The sequence below is a fragment of the Dipodomys spectabilis genome, unplaced genomic scaffold (assembly GCF_019054845.1).
Source record: "Dipodomys spectabilis isolate Male_0828 unplaced genomic scaffold, ASM1905484v1 ptg000002l, whole genome shotgun sequence".
Taxonomy (NCBI): Eukaryota; Metazoa; Chordata; class Mammalia; order Rodentia; family Heteromyidae; genus Dipodomys; species Dipodomys spectabilis.
The window spans coordinates 35,533,232-35,557,132 of record NW_024870679.1 but is presented as its reverse complement, the minus strand read 5'-3'; the positions used below and the strand labels follow the sequence as shown (position 1 = coordinate 35,557,132).

The 23,901-nt window shown below is 42.4% G+C and overlaps 1 protein-coding gene across 1 annotated transcript in view; it reads right to left on the bottom strand.

Annotated features, from left to right (window-relative positions):
• The window catches only part of Wls (Wnt ligand secretion mediator), a 106,550-nt gene that overhangs the window by 7,524 nt on the left and 75,125 nt on the right, over positions 1–23,901 (bottom strand). Inside the window, exons 4-11 of the mRNA XM_042679653.1 lie at positions 21,573–21,734; positions 20,321–20,457; positions 19,329–19,497; positions 17,312–17,409; positions 16,940–17,003; positions 10,014–10,157; positions 8,783–8,866; positions 1,350–1,503 (exon numbers count right to left, since the gene is read on the bottom strand). Coding sequence (XP_042535587.1) covers positions 1,350–1,503; positions 8,783–8,866; positions 10,014–10,157; positions 16,940–17,003; positions 17,312–17,409; positions 19,329–19,497; positions 20,321–20,457; positions 21,573–21,734 — 1,012 coding nt within the window. The remainder of the gene's footprint in view (positions 1–1,349; positions 1,504–8,782; positions 8,867–10,013; positions 10,158–16,939; positions 17,004–17,311; positions 17,410–19,328; positions 19,498–20,320; positions 20,458–21,572; positions 21,735–23,901) is intronic.

The window sequence follows — 23,901 nt, the reverse complement described above, 5'->3', positions numbered from 1 at the left end:
ATCTACCCCCCAAAATAACAGGAGTCACCTGATTCCCAAGAGGAATCATAGTCCCCCTAAGCCTGCTCTGGAGACCATGAGTTCCAAAAGACATATTGCCTGGGCAAAGGGCTCCAGGGACAAGTGATTTAATAACTTGGGAAAATGCTGTCTCACCCTCCCCCGACTTCTTGCTAAGAGACTGTTAGTACAAATTAATTTACTAAAGACATTAAGATGACTCGCAGCAAAAACCTCATTAACATTGATCAACCTAATTCAAACTTATCTGATTATTAAACCCTCCAACATGCCAGGAAAAGGCCATTTGCTGGGCTTTAATATGCGTGATTGGGCATAGTCTTCAAGGAGGCGGCAGCATTTTGACTGGGTCGGAAAAAAAATGGTTAAGGTTTTATTAAGCCCAGATATCAAGCCCAGGGCACAATATGCAATCTATTCATTCAACACATACTCAGTGAATCCTGCTTTTAAAAGCCAGGCCAGTCCTTGGTGCTGAGGAGCTGCCCCCACATTGGTCTCTGTCCATAGACAGTGACATGCATCTTATGCTTGGGGAAGAGCAAAGGCATACCTAGGATAAAGCAGGTGTGACTGGAGGCAACCTTATTGTGAACTCCTGATCTGGTCAGGAGTCATCATTTCCCTCTGCCATGATTAAGAGAAACCTCAACAAGCTCTTTTAATCTGTTTCCTGCTCTCTAAAATGACCCTATTATCTAAATTCGCTAGTTCCTTATAGCATCAACATCTCAGAGTTCTGTGATTGTAAGGTAAGAAAAGAAAGTCTTGGAACAGGAGGTTATTGGTTTGGGTATTTTGTCAAAAACAAAGCTCTTCAAGGGCTAGGAATATAAGTCAGTAGAACATCACTTACCTATCTAGTATAGGCAAGACCCTAGAGATCTGATCCCTAGCCTTGCAAAACCAAAACCAAATCATCCTTGAAGAAAAATGAGGAGAAAAATGAACCACCTTCTGTCTCAGGGCCCAGAATTCACCTGATCTTAGACACTTATTTCTCAAATTGGAAGAAGACACATGGCATAGTTTGCAAACACTTATTTTGTTGAAAAAAAATTGATCAAAGCAAATTTGATTTTTTGGCACTGAAACTGGGTTATATTGTAGAATAGAATGAAATATCCACTATTGACTTTAGAGATTTAAAAAATGAGGGCTTTAAGACCTATATAGCTTATGTTGACTTTTCGTTGGTAGTATCAGAGTACCTGTCTCTGTCTCTGAGAGGATAAAACCTGGGGGAACCTAGAGCTTAGTCACTTAAATCTTAGAGGGACCCAAGACTATTGTTCCATAATGAACCTATGTCAAAGACAAGGATTTACCATTGGACTGGTCTTCCCCATAGTTTTTATGGGATGGTGCATACAAGAACATCAAAGCAAAGACATAGAGGTTCCACATTCCATAGATGCCCGTGAAGAAAGCACTGTTCACTTGCACTGTGACACCACCCCATTTCCAATGGCCTTCTGTCACCTGTAGAAAAAGAACAGTAACATTCAAGTGAGTCAACAAAGAAATATAATATCAATATAGAAAACCAATCAACATGAAAACCAGGTCTCTTCCACAAATGGCAAAGCTAAGTTCCATGAAAGACAACATCTGTTTTTCAATCATATTAATATAATTCAAGGTCAACTGAAGAGGAGGTATGTGTCAAGCACAAAGTCAGGGACTTTTTAATCTTTATTTTTTAATTTTTGGTGTGTGTGTGTGTGTGTGTGTGTGTGTGTGTGTGTGTATGTGTGTGTGTGTGTGTATGTGTGTGTGTGTGTGTGTGTGTATTGGTACCAGGACTTAAACTAAGGATCTCTCTCATTAGGCATGCTTATTCACAGCTGGAGCTTTACCACTTGAGCTACGCCTCCACTCTAGCATTTTACATGCTAATTGGAAATACAATCTCATGAACTTTTATTCCCAGGCTGTTTTTGAAGTGTGATCCTCTTTATCTTACTTTCTTGAGTAGGTAGAATTATAGGCAAGAGGCACCAGGAGCCTGGGATTACTGGTTTTTATCTTGGCCATACTTTAACATCACCTAGAAAATATTGCCCCCTAAAAGCAAATCTCTTGTTATCACCAAGAAAGAGATTGTGTTTAAACTTCTATCCACAATTGTAAATCCTCCTCTGCCATCTTCCTAGCCAGATATAAACTGCCCACAGGTGGAGAGTAGCTCTGCCAGGTCTTTAGCATCTGATGTACCACAGGTGTGCAGGTTTCTTTGCTTTGCTTGCACTCTCTCTCTTTCTCTCTCTCTCTTTCTCTCTCCCTCTCTCTCTTTCTTTCTTTTTCTTTTTTGCTAGTACAGAGATTTGAATTCAGGGCCTTCTGCTTTCTTAGCTGGTGTTCTACCACTTGGGCTACCCTTGAGCTCTACCATCTCATGTATTTAATAAGACAAGTATGATTGAAGACTTTAAACTTTACCTAAGTATAAAATAAAAACTTATTGGGTGCTGGTGGATCATACCTGTAATCCTAGCTAGTCAAGAGGCTGAGATCTGAGGATATTGGTTCAAAGCTAGCTGGTGCAGGAGAGTCTGTGAGGCTCTTATCTCCAATTAATCACCAGAAAACCACAAGTGGAGGTGTAGCTCAAAGTGGTAGAATACTAGCCTTGAGTGAAAGAGCTCAGGGACAACATCTATGCCTTGAGTTCAAGTCCCAAGACCGACTAAATAAATAAACAAGCAAATAAATAAAAACTTGCATGATTATAGAGGAGAACCAAGTTTAATTTTTTAACTCTGGCACACAGTAAACAATAAATACTATTTTCTAAATGTCATTCTAGGTAAGTCACACACAAAGGTAATTATGAAGCTTTCTATGCTTTGTAATTCTGCAAGAGATGTTTGAAGCTGTTTTGCCTGTGATAATCACTTGGTAAGTGTTTTAAGGGCTGTCTAAGACACATGGATTACAATAAGCATTGTCAACAGAGCTGTTGAACTGAGTGACTAGTAAAGCTCTGAGACCCTTGACATTAAACTAACCACTTCTGCTTGCTACCAGTAATTTTACTTAGAGATAATAGAACGTACGGATAAATACTTCTGTGACAGCTTATGAGACTGAGTTATACAAATCCACTCCAGGAGCTACTTTTAAATTTTAAGATAGGAGTTAGATCTAAATGTCAGACCTAAACAAGCAGTTTATCTCACCTGCTACTTAGGATAGGTATCTGCATCCTCCATACATTTCTCTGTGTGTCCCAGAGCCCATGGGGGCACTAGACTTAGTATAAAGTTCAAGATTTTCCTTTGGAAAGACCTTCGGTGTCAGTGAGCCCAGTAATGCAAATATAAATGTACTTGTCCTTGTGGCACAAACACCACCATGAACTTATTTACTTTGCAAAATAGTTGATGCCATGTGAACTGTCTAGGAGTATTTACTTGGCAAAGAAGGATTTTGTAACCACCCGTGATTTTAGGCATTCAGCTTCTTAGAAATGTCTCCAAATACCACTCTTCCTACTTTTAAGTACAGAACATCCTAACTTTATAAAAATTATAGCACTTAGAACATCTTATGATTTGAATGTACATGGTGGAAGGTGTTCTGGGAATCTATTTGTTCACTGTGCTAACACTGGGACTCTTCTACATGTGGTAAGGCAGTAGCCAACGAGCTACAAGATGAAATATGGCAGCTCTTTTACTGTTAGGGCAGCTAGGAGAAGGGCCTAGATGAAACTGTACATCTTGGGAAAATACATATTTTCTTGTGGTACTTAGATTTTGAACTCAGGGCCTCATATGTACTTGGTAGGTGCTGTGTCAGTATGTGTTCATTTTGTGTTTCATTTTGGGATAGGATCTCACTTTCTGCTTGGACACATCCCTGGACCATGACAGGCACATGTCAGCCCATACAGCTATTCATGGAGGAGAATCTCAAAAACATCTCTTCCTAGGCTGACTTTGAATTGTGATCCACCTGATCTCAGCCTACCAACAGATTATTAATAAAAAGATGTTAATAGTCTAGTAACATGACTGACCTCCATGCTTGTTGCTCAATGGTGCATAACAGAAATTTGCAAACAAAATGCAGGGATGTTGCAACGATGCATGGAAATAGAAAATAGAGAGATGAAAACTCTTAAGAAATATCTACTGGAGGTAGAAACTTTGTGAGGATGGAGGAAGGACCGTGGAGCAATCTGTGTGAGGAGCAGCTTCAATAGATGTGGGTCCTGCTTGCAGTGGGTGGTTAAAGAGAGGTCATGCCACCAGCTCTCGGGAGTTGGTCTAGAGAAGGGAAACTGAGGCTCTGAGTGACAAGACAATTAGATTCTGAGCTACTGTTTGGGCTCTGAGTGATGATAATGTTGGGCCTGGAAGGAAGGAGATCCTATGGGCAAAACCTGTGAAAGAATGATACCCATTAGACGGTAGAAGGTGGCAAGTGTGTAGGGGCTACTATTATGTAAGGCTTCAGGAAAAGCCCCCTGAATGTATTCCTAGAAGGCAGAGATTTTTGTGTCCCTGGAAGTAGAGGATCCTAATGTGTGTATATACCATTGGATACAGATAGAAAAAAAAAAAAAAGGAAGAAAAAAGAGAGGAAAGGAAGGAAAAAGGGGGATATCTAATAGAAACACTGTGGTCCATAGAACAGATGTCAATGTGACAAGTGTTAGTTCATTTAAACACTGCTCTCCATTGGATTCCTTCCTTATTACTTAGAATGAGTGGTTAATCTAGATGTCATAGCAAGGAGACCCATAGTTAACACTTATTCAATGCTCATACTGTTCCAGGAATTATGCTAAGAATTTTACATAAAAGAGAGTATTTAGCCTTATAACAACTCTGTAGAGAGAAATAAAATACTTTGCCCTAGACTGTTTAACTAAAAGTCATAGTGCCCTAAGTTTGACTCCAGAAGAAGGTGTTTTTAACTATTAAACAACACAAGGGTATTGTTTAATAAGCCAGGGTCACTCTCTAAAGGCAGCCTAGGCAGGAAAGTCCATAAGACTCTTACCTCCAAATAACCAGCAAAAGCCCTGAAGTGGAGCTGTGGTTCAAGTGGGAGAGTATTAGCCTTGAGTGAAAAAGCTAAGGGGCAGCGCTCAGGCCCTGAGCTCAAGCCCCACTACTGCGACAACAATAATAATGAGGACGGTGTTAGTAATAATGATGATGATGATTTTACAGAAAAATCATAGTAATAAGAAGCTTATATAATAAGGGCTGTACAGGAACTGAACCTGACTAAGGAAATAGCACTTCATCCCCTCTTCTCGTGTTTGCTCTGGGATATGCACATTGTTCAGAACACAGCTGCACAATTATCAACTCACTGAAATTGAAATCTATAAATACATTACTTCCTGCTGAGGGCAAAGTGTTGAACTGCATACATGAACTGCATAGACATTGTAACCCCACTGCTTGGAGACTGGATTGTGTTTTTTTTCCCCTCTCTTCTCTCAATCATGCTCTAAGATCTGAGTACATTCCCACCAAGATGAACCACAATTAGCGGCCTCCACAGAGCAGGCCTTAGAGATCCGAAGTCTTATTAATGGCAAGGCAGAGTGGTGAAAGGCTCCTCTTTCAGAGAAACAAATTGGGTAGCCCCAACCAAAAAGAGGAGGGAAAAAAATCATCTCACCCTCTACCTAAGTCTAAGTTCTAAAACACACTGCTTTTCCTGATTTAACATCGCGACAATTTACTTTTGTGTGAAATCATCCAATTATACCCCTGAAGCCAAGCGAAGGTCAAATCCCTTTACACCCAGTAGTCTTGACAACCAGCATTCTCCACTTACCAACAAGATATTTCCAAACCTGAGATAGACATGGGCTCTCTTACTGGAAATATTCACTCTGTAAGTCACAGAATTAAGTGAGCACGTCCGCGCACGGGCACGTGCGTACACACACACACACACACACACACACACACACACACACACACACACACACACACACACACAGAGCTGGGGACAGGCTCTCAGGGAGTTTGCTGCATGTGGCTTGACCTGAATGTCAGGCACCTGAGGTCCCTTCAGTGAAGGTCAGTGACCTTCTCCTCAGCCACCACAGTTCTGTTCCCTTTTGGCCACCACCTCTAAATGGAACATCTCTTTCTCCTCCGGAGGAATGGGGCTGAAAGACCAGACTGCAATGTACCATCTCTTGGTTGCTATGACCGAGGCCATTAAAATAGCAGGCATTAAAAGACTGCACCTCAGCCCCTAGCTACAAAGCCTCAAGGTCACCGCAGTGCCAGCTTCCCGTGGGCCTTTCATTACTGCCCACACAGCCTCAGTATCCTGGAGAGATCCTCTTGCATTATATTTCATGGGGCTTAAATACAAGCTCTCCCAGCAAGCTGAGAGTATAATGGGGGTTTTAAAACATTCCTTTTACCTCGAGCTAGGATCCATTTCAAAAAGTTACCCAATGGGTTCCCTTTCAGGTGAGCTCATTGCTTTGACATTCCAAAATGACATTAGAAAATAAATCCTCTGATGACTATATTAATACAGTACCTGGGACACCGAGAGCTATGCTGGAAAACTTCTTAGATGTCTATAAATAAACCTTAAAAAAAAAAAACAGCAGGCGGAATGTGAGGAGCTAATGGAATTCAAAAGGCCTCATTGCTACCCCCTTAAGAGTTGAAATCCACTCCAGTGGCCCACTATGGAAGCAGAAATAAAAAGTCAGCCACAGGCTGGAGCCAGATACTGGGGTAATGGAGTATTAATACTTTTTTCCAAAGAAAAACTTCAAACTATGTTTCTTGGAAGATGGCTTCCCTTGCTTTCAGAAGTGAATTAATTAAACACATATAAGGTTAAGTTCTAGCAATGTGCAGCCATGTTAGGGAACAGGATCTTGGCTCCAAGTAAATGAACTCTGAAGAAGTGAGAAGTGAGGATGGAGGAGGATTCTTCTACACAGAAACAGTAAAAGCCTGTCACAGTCACTCTTGCTTGAATATAAGTGTTTGAACCTTAGCTGGCTGAATAAATGAAAAAAACAATCTCCCTCAGAATCTTCCCCATTTTACTTGTATTTGAAATAGAGAGAAAAGTTTGCAAGGTTTGCTAAATGAGCAGTCTGACACAAACACAGATGTGGAGGACAGAGCTTATAATGTGCAGGGGTTGTTTGATTTTTTTTTTCCACTTGCACTTTGGCTTTCATCTGTGCTGGTAGCAATGCTGGCACTCTCTGACTCTCAATTTGGGGTTGCCTGGGATGGCATTCAAGGGACTCTTAAACTGGAATAGGAAAAAGATTTCAGCTGGGCGCCGGTGGCTCACGCCTGTAATCCTAGCTACTGAAGAGGCTGAGATCTGAGGATCATGGTTCAAAGCCAGCCCAGGCAGAGAAGCCCATGAGACTCTTATCTCCAATTAACCACTGGAAAACTGGAAGTGGCGCTGTGGCTCAAGCGGTAGAGCGCTCGCCTTGAGCTGAAGAGCTGAGGGATGGCGCTCAAGCCCAGAGTTCAAGCCCCACGACCGATCAAAAAAAAAAAAAAAGATTTCACCATTATCTGACTGAAAATATTTCCTTTGACAAAACAAAACAGATCAATAGAAGCCATAATGTTTCCTGATCTAGTAATTCTGTAACATACAAACTAGCTAACTACACACACACACACACACACACACAGAACGCCATATATATGATACCATTTTGAAATTCAAAATATTTTACATCACTCATTTAGAAACCTTCTTTGAGGAGACTTCTGAAGCCTTCATCAAGTTGCCAAAGGAGTCCATACAGAGCCCGTGCACCAGAGGGTAACTTGCTTGTCTTATCCCAAGGCTCTATATGCTCTAATAAAGCTCTCCATGTTACCCAGATATGTGGATAATAGAGCAATGACAAAAGAGTCAGAAGGACCAGATTCTGAGCTCCAACTTGTATATATTTGGACAAGGCCTCCCACCTTCTTACCTCTCTCAGGAACCCAGCTATTCCTCCTGTGGTTAACTGTTCCAGGGACTCTTTGCTAATCCCTTTGCAACATCATTTCCCATAGTCCTTACACAGCAACGCAACCTTCCTTGGAGGGGACCATATTACTTAGTAGGAAAGTTTAGACTTTCGAACTATGAAGTCATCCATTCACATCCCACCCAGCCAGAAAACTGTATAAATGGATTATTAGATTATTTCATATTTTAGCAAACTAAGATCATAGTTCTGGCCCTACTTAGTTTTTTTGTGAAGCCCAAATGAATGATATAGATGCATAACATTATCATGATCAATATTAAGATTTTCACTCTCAAATTTTGAGTTTGAGAAATAACCAATAGGAAGATAAGCTTCCATTGAATTACATTTCCTGTTTAAATGGCCAAATAATTGCTACAAGATATGGATGATGGACTACAAAAGGATCTATGTTAACGCTAGATAAAGATCCAATCAAATTAATGCTCGCTTGTTAATGTTGTGCTATAGGGCTTTAAACATTTATTCTCTTAAGTAATTGAAATATGTGCCTTTCAATCTGGCTGCAGGCTTTTCATTGATTCTGCAACTTTCACCTTCTACAAGGCTACATAAAAGGAACAGTCAAGTCCATGTGGCAAGGGGGCTAAGAAGGTCCTGACTAGTCTAAAATCAACAAGGGTTTACCAGCTACCCAGAACGAGTGCCTCCCTATTGTCTTAGGTGCTCAGAATTTTCTGTGCATTGTAGAGAGACCTCTCCAGGGATATTCTCCTTGGACACACAGGATACACATACCTGACTGACAATGAAGAAGATAACAGTCATGGCAGCACAGGCCAAGGTGATAAGCATGAGGAACTTGAACCTGAAAATTAGCCCCTATTAGGAAAAGACAAAAAGAATCATTTAATATCCCTCTAAGTCCTGTTCTCCATGTATAAATCTATGAATAGCTCATTTGAAAGGAATCTGTAATACCAGATGACAGCAAAATAATTTCACGTACTAATATTTCTGCACATTCAAAGGTGAATATGGTGAGACAATTCTTGGGCCAAATATTGCCTATGTTCTTATCTCTCATGAAACATGGATGCCAGAGAGCCTGGAAATTATATTCACAACACATCATGAGGCTGCTAATTTCCCTGCTAAGCTGGTTCTGCTTCTTTGCCAGGGTTCAAAGTTACCAAATCCAAGTTTTCTGCAGTTGTACTAGAAGTCTGCTCCAGTGAACAAGAAGAAATATGCATATTAATAAGGACAAGTGGATTTGGTTGCATTTTCTCATGTATCACTCCAACTCTAGAGACAGGCAAAACTTGGAAAGCACCCATGATTTTCTGAGAGCAGGATTTAAGGGAATGTGTGTTTCAGGGTGTAATGCCTATTAATCAGGGCCCCTGGTGTGCAGATCCACTGCATATAAATTCACTGGAGTTCTGAAGTGTGCCCGTCTCTTTGCACAGTCACCAGGCTCCAGTGTCTTAGCACACCACTTAGTCACGAGCCAAAGGAATCCTTGAAACATGAAGAACGTGCTGCCTGCATTAAGGATTTAGAGGTGTTAAGCGTTTCTCTAAAATAAAAATCTAATCTATGAAACAGAGGAGCAAACTGCAACTGAGAACCTGCTGGATACTTGAGAGTTTGCAAAACTGATCGCCTGGATTCATGAGCCCATCTTAGGGTTGATTCTGGGCAAGGGAACTCTGCTGAAGGCCTCACCCCAAACCAAACCTCAATCCTATCTAGCAAATACCACCCAAAGTTGTTCTTGAGGAACATGTTAAACAACCTTCTATCTAAGGCAGAAGTCTATCTATACCACAGAAAGAGAGATTTCGATAGCTGACTAGGTGCTTCTTGGAGAAGGACTTAGCCTCTACATCTGCCCAGTGATCCTATGGAAAAGCTCTCCATGTGTATTTGAAAATAAAGCCTTTCAACCTCCAGGGGCTGTGCTTATCCATCAGGCTGGAGATGATGAGTACCGGCTCTAGAATGGCCTTGGACAGCTGCTTACCTCATAGTGTAGCCGTCGGACTTTGCTCATGGCTGGAAGACTGGACTGCTTCCCACTGATATTCCGAAACACCTGAAATACCATGAAGCACAGGAACAAAAAGTAGAGGCAGAGGCAGATCCCTGCCACAATGATGAAAGCCATCTGAGCATCCAGTAAAGGAAATGGTAGATTCACCACGGACACAGATGAGCGAGCGTGACACTTTCTGGTCCCCAGGTAGTTAGGATAAACTTGGAGGCAACTAGTAAAACCTGGCATTCTAAGGGCAGTGAGTGGAGGTAGCAGCAGTTCTTACCCAACAGTTCCATGGAAGGGAAGTTGCTTTCTATGTCAAGTGAGAAAAAACTGAACTCTGCTTGTAGAAATGCCCAGGATGGATTTACCTGAAACCTTATAAGTCAGAATCAACCTTTCAACTAGGTGTCTAGGAGATTCAAATGTGTTATGAGTTTGAAAGGCACTACTGTAGTAGATAATGGTTGCTACATACTGATTATGGGAAAGAAAAGCTGCATTCAAGTCATTGGAAGAGGTCAAATGAAGATCCCAATTCCCACATTAGATAGATGGAATCAGAGCTCTAAGAGTCAGAAAACAGTGTGTAAATGTATTTGAAAACCACTGGTCTGTCTCTGGGCATTTCTATAAGTAAGACTGGGATGTCCTGGGATGATGGGAAGGGGACCTCTGGAGGGTAGATCAGCTGCAGCTGCCAGGAGCCCTAGTGGGGAGCAGAAAGACACGTGTGAATGGTAGGCACCGGATAGGGCCATATGCGTTGAGACTCATTGGGAACACTCCCCTTGGCCCCCACCCCAGGAATAATGATTTATTAAGTTGGTGAGAACCACAGGAACAACATTATAAACCATACCCAATGTAGGAAAAAAGACAAAAAGAAAAAGAAAGTGAAGTGTGAACGTTGTTGGAGGTAGCAGCAGAGGGAAGCTTGTCTACAGGCATGGTCAGCATGTCTTCAAGGCGAGTAGCATGGTGATGGTTTCTGCCTGTCCACTTGAGCTGCTGGTTTCCAGGCTGTCGATGCTGTTCTCCACTCACAGGCAGCAGCTTTTCCTTTGGAGTTGTCCTAATGAGGCAGGCAGCAGCAGCACATATTTTCAAAGCAACTTAAAACACTCCTCTTAAGCCGCTTCCAGATCATGCCTCTTCCATTTGCTGCAGGACCAGGGGGAGGTGGGGTGCTGGCTCTGTGTCCCAGGCAGACATTTCTGATGCTGGTGGTCCTGAGGGCAGCTTGATCCTCTCCTCTGGGTCCCCTGGGCCCTTCCAGTTCAGATCAGATGCTTCTGGACCTGGGGCAGCCACACTGATATCCCTCTACCCCTGTGTAGACCCTGTCCATATATTGTATAGGAAGGGGGTGGGGGGAGAAAATCAGCCCTGCGGCCCTCCTGCCTCTCCTGCTCAGGGGCTGGGCAGGTCAATTCAATGGGTTGGCCTATGGGGAGTGTAGTTGTTGTTGTTGCTGCTGCTGCTGCTGCTGCTGGAGCAGAGGGAGGGCTTGCTGCCCTCAGTCTTCCACTCTGTACCAGTTATGCTGGGTCTCCAGAGGAGACAGGAGAGGCACACCGACCTGGTGCCTTTCCTGCCACCCTCCTGCTGCTGCTGCTTAGCATGCAGGCAGACAGTGGGGTGGCGCACAGGAGCACTGGCTCTCTTGACCTGCACATTCTGGAAGGACTGGTGTACAGGTGAGGGGCAAGGCGGAGGCCCGGGAAGCGGGCGCCTCACCAGGCGGATCAGGTCTTGGCCCTCATCTTGCTGCTCCCTGAGCATGCTGTAGGTTGCCCTCTTATTATTAAATGTTCTGCGTGACAGGGCTGCCTACACCTCCTCTGGGTTAAATCCCATGTATGACACCAGGATGGTGGGGTCTGGCTGGTTCAGACAGGCTGGCTAGGGCTTGGTGAAGCTGCCTTAATTGGCTTGAGCCAGGGATGGCACATTACTTGCCACACCGACGGCCTCTTCTTTGGATACGCCATCACCAAGTACAACCTCTCCTCTGTTTCTACCTCCTCATAGAGCTTGATGATGTTTGGGCGCTCCACAGACCTAGAAATGTCCACTTTGGTGGCAAAGAGGGGGTTGTTGAATTTGTCGAAGACCTTCACAGTCACCAGGGTGTATGCGGGCAGGTGCTTGGCCAACTTGATGGGGGCAAAGCCCCCCTCATGGATGGTCCTCAGCACCTGGTAGTGAGCCCTGAGGAGCTCCTTGTCTGAGAAACTGGCCTCAAGACCCTGATGGGACCTTGCCTCTCTACTGTGTTATCCTACACAGCACCCTAGTGATGTTGTCTAGGGAGAAAATGAATGAAAAAATAAAGAAAACAAAACCAAATATAATCAAATATAACAAAGCAGAACAAATGCAATGAAATGGAACAAAATTGAAAAAATGTAATAAAATACAATGAAATATAATGAAATAAAAGATATAAAATATAGTAGTGGAACAAAATGTAAACAAAGTCTATGATAATAACTGTAATAAACACACTAAAATGTAAATATAATAAATGAATAAAATATAACTATCTAATAAATATCTATCATGAAAACAAAATCTAATATGTAACTAAAGAAGAAATGATAAGGAACCAACCCAGATGCCCCTCAGTAGATGAATGGATCAAGAAGATGTGGTATATATACACAATGGAATTCTATGCCTCCATCAGAAAGAATGACATTTCCCCATTTGTTAGGAAATGGAAAGGCTTGGAAAAAATTATATTAAGTGAAGTAAGCCAGGCCCAAAGAAACATAGGTCCCATGGTTTCCCTTATTTGCAATATCTAGTATAGGTATGAGTCAAGCGGAAAAAGTCAGATAATGTGATGTTAGGAAAACGAAACCTCAAATATGTATTTTAATGTTTTTGTTTCTTTCATGCATGTGTTTCTAACGCATTTATAAGATTATTTCTTTGTTGCTTTGTATGTCCCTCCCCCACAGTGTAACCCCCGCTTTCACTATATTTGATGTCAGTATAACATGTGGAGGAGATGGGGACAAACAAGTCGTTTAAGGATTCAGGTGGACCTGTTGCAACAATGAGAAGTACAAAATGTCATGTCAAAACCAGCTTTACAATGTCGGTGGGGGGGGGGGGGTATGATTGGGTGGGAGGGAGGGGGGAGGCTGGGAAGGGAGGTGAAGGGTAAACAAAGGAGGAGGCTGCAATGCTTGGTAAGAAATGTATGCATTATCCTGCCCATGTAATTGTAACCCCTCTGTACAGTATGTTCTCAAGTAAAATAAAATAAAATTAAAAAAAAAAAAAAAAGAAGAAATGATAAATAATCAAAATGCCTACATGCTACCTAATTGAAAACAAGTTAAAAAAATAGTGAATTAAGTAAATAATGAAAACAAAATGAAAAACTAAAATAATAGAAGTAAAAGAAATAAAGTAAAAAAGGAAAAAGGAAATTAAATATAAAGAAAAAAGTTACAATTAAAACAAACAGAAAAACAAAAAAGACAAAAAAAATAAACCAAAAGTACAAAAGTCAAAGCCAAATTACAATCCAAATCCAAAAACCTGAGAAATCACCACGCAACCAACCAACTGAACTCCAGCCTCCCAGCTACCTACAAGAGTCCATCCGTCACTGCCCCCTATATATACAGCTATGGTTATGACCTCAAATGATGTCAGTGATGTCAGAGCCACCAAGTTACTGGCCTAGAGGACACTTCTTAGATGTGTGTGCCTGGACTGGCCTTTCACTCAGGACCTGGGCACTGTCCCTTAGCTTTTACACTCAAAGTTGGTGCTCTACCAGTTGGGCCACAGCCCAAATTCTATCTTCTTGGTGGTTCTTGGGGGGTTATGGGCTCAAGGATTTCCAGTCCAGGTTGCTTACAAAGGCAACCTGCTTAGCTAGGATGCCAGGCCTTAGCCTTATTCTTGCAAGATACTTTTTGAGCTCATTATAATTTGAGTGCAGTACAAGTTTTTTAGATGGTTATATAGATTGATTGTCAATTGCAATCTAATCAGAGTGTGGGTGCTCTTATCTATAATTCTAGCTGCTTGTAGGGTTAGAATTGGGAAGCTTGCAGTTGGAAGCCAGCCTGGACAAAATAGCCCGTGAGAGTTCATAGCAAGGGAAGAAGCTGGCATCGTGGTGCATGCCTCTCATCCCAGCTAAGCTGAAGTGAAAAATAGAATGGGATTCAGGCTCTGCCTGCAACAAAAGCAAGTCTTTTTCTCAAAAGTCACCAGGACAGATTCAAATGACTGGAGGCTAGACACAGTGTCAGAAGGCTGTCCTTGCCTGTCCTGGTGGGTCTGTCCCTTAGGTGCACATTTCACCAGCCCAGCTGTGCACACCTCTGATCCTGGCAGGCTATGGCCTGCAGCCTTTTTCTTGGAAAATGTCCCATTAGCTGCTGCTCTAACCCCACTTACATCTCAGACCTGCGCCCTGGAACTGTGCCTCTTGGCCTCCCTTTGCTATCCACCCCAACACTTTGCTGCTTACATTTTTTCCATACTTGTTGCCAGGCACCCCGAGCTTGTTTGCAAAATAGTCCCAAAGGGTCCCTTGGAGTCCTCTACCCTGCCTGAATCCAAACTGCATAGGAAATAGAATCCTCTCCGTTGTTTCTCCAGCCTCTGTCTGGAGGCCGCTGCTGTCTCAAGCTAAATTTGGGTGGGTTGTCCTTTCCCACGAGGGGGCCGTGGCTGGGACCCTGGGCCTCTCTGACCAACACCCCCACCCCTTGCAGCCCCAGTTTCCACTTCTCATTAACAAAGTGGCTAAGAGCCTTTCTGTCCTAAAGTTGGCTGTGGTCTCCTGCCACAAATCCTGTGTCCTCCTCCCCACACACATGCCTCGCAGATCTGCCTGAATAGTAAAGGCATGCTAGCTTATGGAGGCAATGGGGGATGTGGATGGGGATCAGTTTGTTTGGACTGCCTGCCTCTCTGCCTGGGAGACTCTTCTCTTCACTCATAATGGATGAGGTGCTATCAATTTGGTATTTACAACCTAAAAGAAACATTAATGGAGACTCTCTTTTGACCACAAACATACATTTACCACACTGCAGAGGGTAAGATTTTCAGCCACTTTTAAGCAGTGATATCAGGTGGACAGCTAACAAGACACTGGAGGCAGGAGTTAGGTTGGGGGAGAAGGGATAAACTGTATAGATGTATAACGTAGAATCTAGATGGCTTTTAAGGCCACAGACCTGGCTGAGATCTCCATTCTGTGCTTCCTGGTCACTACCGAGAGGAGGAAGAGCCATCAAGAGGCTGAGGGCTGGGTGTGGTGGTGTTCATCTGCAATTCCAATGCTTGGGAGACTGAAGTATAAAGATTGTGAGTTCAAGCCCAAACTGAGTTACACAGTATCATCTGCAGCCAGCTTGGCCTACATAGGCAAGATCTATCTCAAGATAAAAGAGAGAAAACAGGGGCCTGGCGGTTCATGCCTGTAATTCTAGCTACTCAGGAGGCTGAGATCTGAGGAGCTGCCTGGCAAAAAAGTCCCCATGAGACTCTTATCTCCAATAAACGACTCAGAAAAAAGCTGGGAGTGGTGCTGTGGCTCAAGTGGTAGAGTGCTAACATTGAGCACAAAGAGGCTCAGGGACAGAGTCCAGTGGGTTCAAGACCCAGGACCAGCAAAAAATAAAATAAAAAATAATAATGAAAATGAGAGAGACAGAGCTAAAGAGAGAATATACGAATATGAGGCTAGAAGAAAGTAGTGCGATTACTTTTCCTGTGCGCACCCCATCCATTGTCTTTCTAAGCACAGAGGAGGCAGTTGCAGGAACATTGAGAACACTTTGAGACACATTTTCAGAGCCCAATCTGAGACTAGCGTGAGGTGTGAACGGTGGGTGACAATCTCCAGCCACTTGATGCTAGAGCAACTCCATCCCAAATTGCCTATTTTACAGTTTAATGAGCGTGAACTTGGTAGGGATATTTGTCTAAGCAATGTATTTAATGCAGTTTCTCCTATGTTCCTATGACTGATGATAGTACTCTGGAATGATGGGTATGTGGTTTCTTTTGAAAACCGAAAACAAACAAAAAAAATTTTTTTGTTTCCTTAGACCTCTTCCTATTGGTGAAAGGCCAGAGTGGAATGAGACATGACACTGTAACCGTTCCCCTTGTGCAGCCAATATTTGGGAATGGGAGGGTGGAGGTCCACTCTCATCTTTATGCTACTAACAAACAGATATAAATGTCAGGGCTGAGCATGGAAAGATAGGAGCCATCCAGAAAGAATACAACTCCAGCCCTCCTCCCCATGCTAGAGGAAAGGCTTTTTCCTCTCAGAGCACTAAACGTATTATTCCGAAAATGCTAAAATATTTAAATCCAGTATCCTTAAAGGGATAAGCTAAGACTGTCACTTCTGCTTTTTGCAGATGACATGGACATAGTTCATGTGACCAACCAGAAGCCTTAGTGCTCCTGTGGAACTAATCACCTTAGCTTTATCTCCACTCAGTCTTGGGAATGAAGTCTCACACACAGGCAACTTCAGAAACTGGCTTTCCCATAGGGGGCCCATAGATGAAACCCACCCCCACCCCCAGCCTCAGGGAAAAGCTTGTCACACTCCTCCGCAGTAAACAGTGTGAAAAGATCATTTAGACAGGCAGTGGGTTAATACCAGCAATTCTGATCCCTCTGCCTTAGGGACAGCCTTTAACATCCTCTTTTGGCCTCCTTTCACCAGGGCTTGAAAGCAAGAGGTAATTCTTCTCATTATTTGCCTTAATTGTGCTTTTATCATTGGTAGGGAGATCAAAGCTCTGGCTGAGCACACATGGAGAATATCAACTCAGCATTGGAAATGATCTTGGAGACAAGGCAGCTTTGGGAAGAACTAAAACCCTGCACCCACCAAAGAAGGATACAGCCAGCTCTGTTCCAACATCTGTAGTCCAGATACTGTAGAAGGGATTTGTGAGTTGTACTCCTCTATGAAAACAAAAAGAAAAAAAAAAGTGAGATGGAAAGACAAGGCGCAATTATGACAAAGGCAAAGAACAGGTCATGACGGAGGGGCGGGGCCTGTATTTAGATAAGCCTCACAAAGAAAAGGAGTTGGTGGAATGTGCTTTGTAACTAAAAAAGACTCAATCTGTGCCATAGCTGACCATGTGAGCATGTCCATTGACTTTATTCCTAAAGCTCCAATCACCATTTTCCTTCCCCAAACTCCTCCCAAAATGATAGAAGAGTAGACAGGACAATATACATTCCAGCTCTCACAGGTATCTACTCACCTCTCACACATGTCAAATATGAAGAGGCAGAAAGAGCCAATAGCAATTGGTCCCACTTGCTTCCAATACCCTGCAATGTGATTCCGCTCATGCTGATCCTGAGAAAATGCAAATTGGGAAAGGAGATAAAGCCAGGAGAAAAGCAAAGCAATGCTCTAGGTCATCTGGTCATCCAGACAGTGCCTATGGTGCATCAGCACTGAGACCTACCCTCCAGCACTAGAAAAGGAAAAGAAATCTCCGTGTCCGGCCACTCACTTCTAGGATGGGAAGGGGGGGGGGGGGGGGGCTGCATTGCTGGCTAATGAACAAATGATCAATCACAAGGCCCATCCCCAGAACTCCTACAGGAACAACAAAGAACAGGGTACTCTGGGCCTCTGACCCCAGGCAAGGGGAGCCCTGTGCTGCACAAAAGAACACTTCAGAATTAAATTGCTGTGTGGCTAAGAACCTGTGTTTGTAAAGGTGACATTGTCCATAGAGGATAAAGACATTAAGGTATTTAATGTCCAGTGCAGGAGATCACTTCTAAGTAGAAAGATAGACATATTTTCTCCCTGTCTTCATTAAAGCCAGAACTGATTTCTTTTTCCTTCTTCTTTCCTTCTTTCTTCCTTTCTTTCTTCCTTTTTTTTTTTTTTAAATAGTGTTTTACTATGCAGCCCAGGCTGGTCTTAAACTGGGGGTCTACCTTAGCCACCCAGCACAGGGATTCCCAGCATTTGCCTCTATGCCATGCTTGGGTGATTCCTCATGAAAGAAATGCAAATGCACTCAGAGGAATAACATGGAAGAATGAGATGAAGAAACTGGGAAAGGCACGGGACTATCTGAGCTTAGTCTGGGACACAAGTGGAATGCTAACCAGCTCATTCTACCAGGAACTCTTTATGTTTGCCTTGAGGAGCAGGTTCCAACTGGTATAGCTATATCTTAGCCAGTCTAAGGATGGCCCCCATTATTACTCATAGTCCCTCAATTTATCTTGAAATAGAATTTGATGTCTATTTAAAGAGGTCAGTGTTCCAGGGTAACAAGTGTCACTAGGGCATTTGGACAAACTGCCAGCTAGAAAGAGCCAGGCCCACATTCTCTGGTGGTGAACATGTTCCTGGAAACAGGACATGCACAGCTGAAGCCAAAGAGTGAGAAATAATAATTATCATTAGAATTGTGTATGTAAGCCTGGCACTAGTGGCTTATGACTATAATCCCAGCTACTCGGAAGGCTGAGATACGAGTATCATGGTTAGAAGCAGCCTGGGCAGAAAAGTCCATGACTCTTATCTCCAATTAAACAGAGAAAAAGCCTGAAGTGGCCCTGTGACTCAAGAGGTAGAGTACTAGCCTTGAGCAAAAGGAGCCCAGGGATAATGCTCAGGCATAGAGTTTAAGCCCCAGGACCAGCAACAAAAGAACTGTGCATGTGTTTCTTCCTAACCTACTGACATTATCTCATTTAATTTTCATAAAAATCCTATACAGAACTAGGTGCAGTGGTTCATGCCTATCATCTCAGCTACTCAGGAGGCAGATACAAGAAGACCCACAGTCAGGGCCAGACTGGGCAAAAGTTATCTGAAAAACAAGCAAGGTGTGGTAGAATACACATGCCATTTCAGTTAAGTGGGAAGTATAAGTAGGAGGATCACAGACCAAGGCCAGGGCAATAACTCAGAACCTGTCTGAAAAATAAGTAAAGCAAAAAAGGGCTGAAGGTTTGGCTCAAGTAGTAGAGTACCTAGTAGGTATGAAGTCCTGAATTCAATAATTCCCAGGACTTCACATTTTATAGAAAAGTAACCTAACATACATCACTTGCTACTTGCTTCTTCATCTAGCTGGTTACTAGATGAAGAAGTGTGAGGTAGAGAGTTTGACCCTTGAACTCTCACCTGTAACCACTAGCTTCATCTGGTCTCATCCACAGCTGGCAGGAGGTAGAGACAGGTAGGTGTGCCCACACAGAACTGTCCTGGTACAAATGTGTCTCATTTCCCTGGGGAGCTCTTACCATCATGTGTTCGCCACAGAAGATGATCCAGAAGGAGAGAAGCATTGCGTAGAAGATGCCCTGGCGGATGTCCCCAAACAACAGCATCCAGGTCCAGTCGAACCCAATAGAAAACCATTCCACTGGGATATTGATAAAAGTCATTGAGATCCCAAGGGCAAAGATGACTCTAAGATGAAAAGAAGGCAAGAAATCCAAGGTGAGGCAGATTTCCCAAAATCTGAAGCACCTCTGGAAGCCTAAGAGTTTACTTATTGGGACAGGGTCATTTCATAGGGAGTTTCCACCTGAGGTGACATCATTACTGAAAGAAGGAGGAACCTAGGCCCTTGAAAGACTATGTGTTATTCTAATACCAACTCCAGTGGTACCAAACTTCTATTGGCATTCTAGTCTCTTCAAGATTCATTTCAAATTCTTGTGAGATATGTAAGCTTTTTCATGACCTCGGCCCTCTAGTTCTCAGCTCTCCACCATTTTTGTCTGCTATGTTTTGGCTACCTCTCCTCCTGTACCACTGGTCTCTTAACCAGATAGGATTGAATACATTTGTCCTCTCTTAGCTCCTCAGGGTATCATTCACCTAATCATTAAAGACACTTGCTATTACTAGGAATTATGTAAGTTATACCAGCACATTTGTTTCAGTAATAAATGATTTTAAACACTTCCATGACCCCAAAAGCTTTCCTTTTGCTTTTTGGCTGTCCACACTATGAGCTACTACTTCTCTATTAAAATACCAATGTTATGTCATTGAATTGTTCACACACCTTAGCATCCCATAAGATACATAAAGTCACTTTCCAGAAATGGTTAGACACCTACATGAACAGGATTAGTTTTTTTTTTTTTTAACTTGTAAAGATGCATTTAATGGGAGAGCCAGATTAAGAAGCAGTGACTGCTTGAACAGAACCCCAGCAAGAACAGGCCCATGTGGTACATCCTGGGAAGCCAGTGTTTTGTGAGTGCTCAGAAGCAGTTCTTACTTTTCCAAAAGCACTGGGGGTCGGGACATCATGGTGATCCTCCTCCAGTACCACACCATGATGATGAAGATGCTGGGTGTGAGGAAGGTCTTCATGGCAAACCACACTTTGGTGAAGCCTCCATTTTGGTGGATTCCCTAGAGAGAGACCAATCACAATTTCAAAGGTAAATACATCCTTTTTTTTGGTAAATAGATCTTTGTATTATTATTAATATTATTGAACCATCAAATGCATTTTGGGGACAAAGGATTGGAAAGCTTTTCTGCTGAACTCTCAAGATAAAGTGTTTTTATTCACAGAATATACTACCCTCATATACCCCTGACTCCTTCGCAACCGTTGTCTTATAGAAATATATATATATAAAATGCACAAATGAGTTCACATTCTCGTAAGGGAATGATGAAGAATAAGATCAAAAGGTTTTCTATAGGTTTTGAAACAATGGTGAAGTCCATGTATCTGGTAAGTTGAAATACACACACACACACACACACACACACACATACACACACACACACACACACACACACATATATATATATATTTGAGGAGTGGTGTATGTGTGTGTGCGTGTGTGTGCGTGCATGCATTTGTGCATATACATTGAAGCACCCTTGAGGAAATATATATAAAAAAAAACCTTAGCAGTGGTTATTTCTGTAGATGGTAGGCAATTACATACAATTGCTATGCTTTTCTGTGCCTTTACCTATACTTTCTAATATCCAATCTATAATATAGTGTAATTTCCAATCATAATATACTATAATATACTACCTATACTTTCTGTTTCCAATCTATAAGTGTGTATTTCTTGTATGACTATTTTTAGATATTTGCAAATGTCCTCCACGTTCTACTTTTCCCCCAATTAAGCAAGTAAAATGGGAAGGACCTAAAACACCATTGTTCTCTTTAATATTTGTGCTTTGAACAGTAAAACATTGTTTTTTACTTTTACCTTGGTATTATTGTTTTATACAATCACAATCATATCATCACCATACAATCATTATAATGAACTTAAGATTTGGGCACAATAGTTGTATGTTTTCTCCTTTCTATAACCTCTCACACAAATTAACTCAGCTACCATAGATGTGCTGTTATTCCCATTTCTCAGAGGAGACAACTGAGGCCAAATGTAGCATACAAATGCTAAAGAGATGGAGTTCCTTTCCTATACACATGTCCAGGAACCAGAGTTTCAGATCCTCTGCCTAGTGGATAAATTTCATTCACTTACCACCAACCGGATATCCTTTATCTCTCCAATCCCAACGTTGATTTTCTTCTTCTCATTCACAGGCAGCCGAATATTTAGAAGATAGTATTTATGGGCTACGGATCCAATTTCCATGAACGGAAGGACATCACATTCATAGTAGCGGCCCTCATGCTCTGGGGTCTGGAAGAAAAGCAGAGGACCTGATTTGGTCACAACTTCCAAAAGATTGCTTGAATGCTCTCAGGTCAGCCTCATATCACCAAGGTTATATAAAGCTAATGTTTAAAGGTACCCATTAGATGGGCAGGCTATTACCAAGGAGCACTGACTGCATGGTGTCCACTCAGCTACCCCAAAAACATTTGAGATAAAACTCTTGGTTTAGAAGCAGCAGTCTATTCTAACCCTGGACACTTTTCTCAGCTCCCTAGAGCACCACAGCATGGGCTCTGGTCTACCAGGCCTCAGTCACTGGTGACTCGCACGGCTCTGGGGGGCAGCCAACTTTTTAATGTTCTGGAAGAAGCCCTTATTGAACACCATTACACTTTTAGTGAGTAATTATTCTTCTCTTTTTGTCAGTCACTGGGTTTGAACTCAGGGTGCTGTCCATAAGCTCTTTTGCTCAACCCTTTACCACTTTGAGCCACGGCTCCATTTCCTCTTTTTTTTTTTTTGTCCAAGACTGGGACTTGAACTCGGTACCTGATGCTTTTTTGCTCATTGGCTAGTACTCTACCAACTGAGCCATGCCTCCAACCCTATGAGTAATTATTTTCATGATGAGATATAAGAAGCTGAAAATATCATCTTTTTGCTGATCTGACAGGAAAGGAAACATCCCAAAGAGCCCTTGAGATAATGGGAAAGACAGAAATGAAAGAAAGGTAATAATGAAATTAAGTGTTCTACAGATGACCCCCAAACTTCCTAATAGCTCAAGAGATAAGACGGCAGAAAGATACCAAAATTTAGCCAATGAACTGAACTAAACTGACCAACACTAAAGATAGCATTCCCAGTGCATGATGGCAGGTATTAAAGAATAGGGGCATAGCTTATTGGGAAAACAGAATTTGGCTCTATCTCTCTAGATACTGTCTACTGAGGGCCTGAGGGTAAGATATAAGTATGGCCATGTACGGACATGAACTTCAGCATGAGGAGGTCTGTGGTCAATGTTGGCTTTATATGCTAGCTGCCATGTTTGATTGACATGGCTAGGTTGAGTGATAGCAGAAACCAAATTTGTCATTCATAAATCTGAATTAATTCACAGAATCTTCATAATTCATCATAAATTTCAGAGCAAAAGATCCAGAGGAGAAGTGAAAAGGAGGCTACAACTAGCAATGTGAAAGGCTTCTACTTTCTGTGATCTTGATGGGATTACTTCTTGGACAGTCAGAGCTTAAAAGTGCAATCAAACGCCTTTGTGCAGAGACAGAAGCTATTCAAGGCAGGATGGAGAGAGAGAAGGCAAACATCTGGCTTACCTGTTTGAGAACTCATCTTTCCCTGTCCCTGCAGACATCACTAATCAGTCATGATAATTTATCCCCTCAAATGTGAGGGCTATTGCCAGACACTACTAGTTGACTAGTGTTGGCAGATGAGGTATAAAAACTAAAAATTCTGTGAAGAGAACTCTGTTCACTTCTGGTGCAGACTATTTGATTCTTCTTATATAGATGGTTTCTCTTCTTGTACCCATCTCCCTTCTCTCCCTTCCTATACTTACAAATCGGGGATAGAATTAAGGCTTTATAGGAACTACTTAAAATATGCTAAGGCTCAGATTCAGTTTAGATTAAGGTAACCTATTGGACCTAATTAGCCTCTGTAGTAACAACAGGAAAGCTTTTTCTTTTTAAAGTGTGTTTCCAGTCAGGGTCTGATTTTTGCTTACTGAATTGAGAACCTGAGGGAAACAAAAGATATTTAGTCTAATACCATTTGACGTGGGTGTTGGTCAAAATCTCTAGTGTGGCAGAATGGGAACTTGAACCTGAGCCTTCCAAGTAAAGTCACTCCACACTGCTGTCTCTTGTTATCTTGGGAAAAGAAGCAATGGCTGCCCTAGATGTGCCCCAAAGAGGAATTGATGGTCATGAAGACATGCTGAGTGATGAGCCACGAGATCCCCTTTCTAGTTCGATTTCCTGTGTGGGTACACCAGGTTACCTCCCCTCATTTGGCCTTGCTTTCCTCCAGGTAAAGCATGAAGTTAAATAAGATGATTTCTGGGACTCACAGATTCTCCACTGTGGGTCTCTGGATGTCTTATATTTTCCAGTTTTTATGGGGAACATTACCACCCAGGAGACAGGTGTAGCTAAGGTTAATA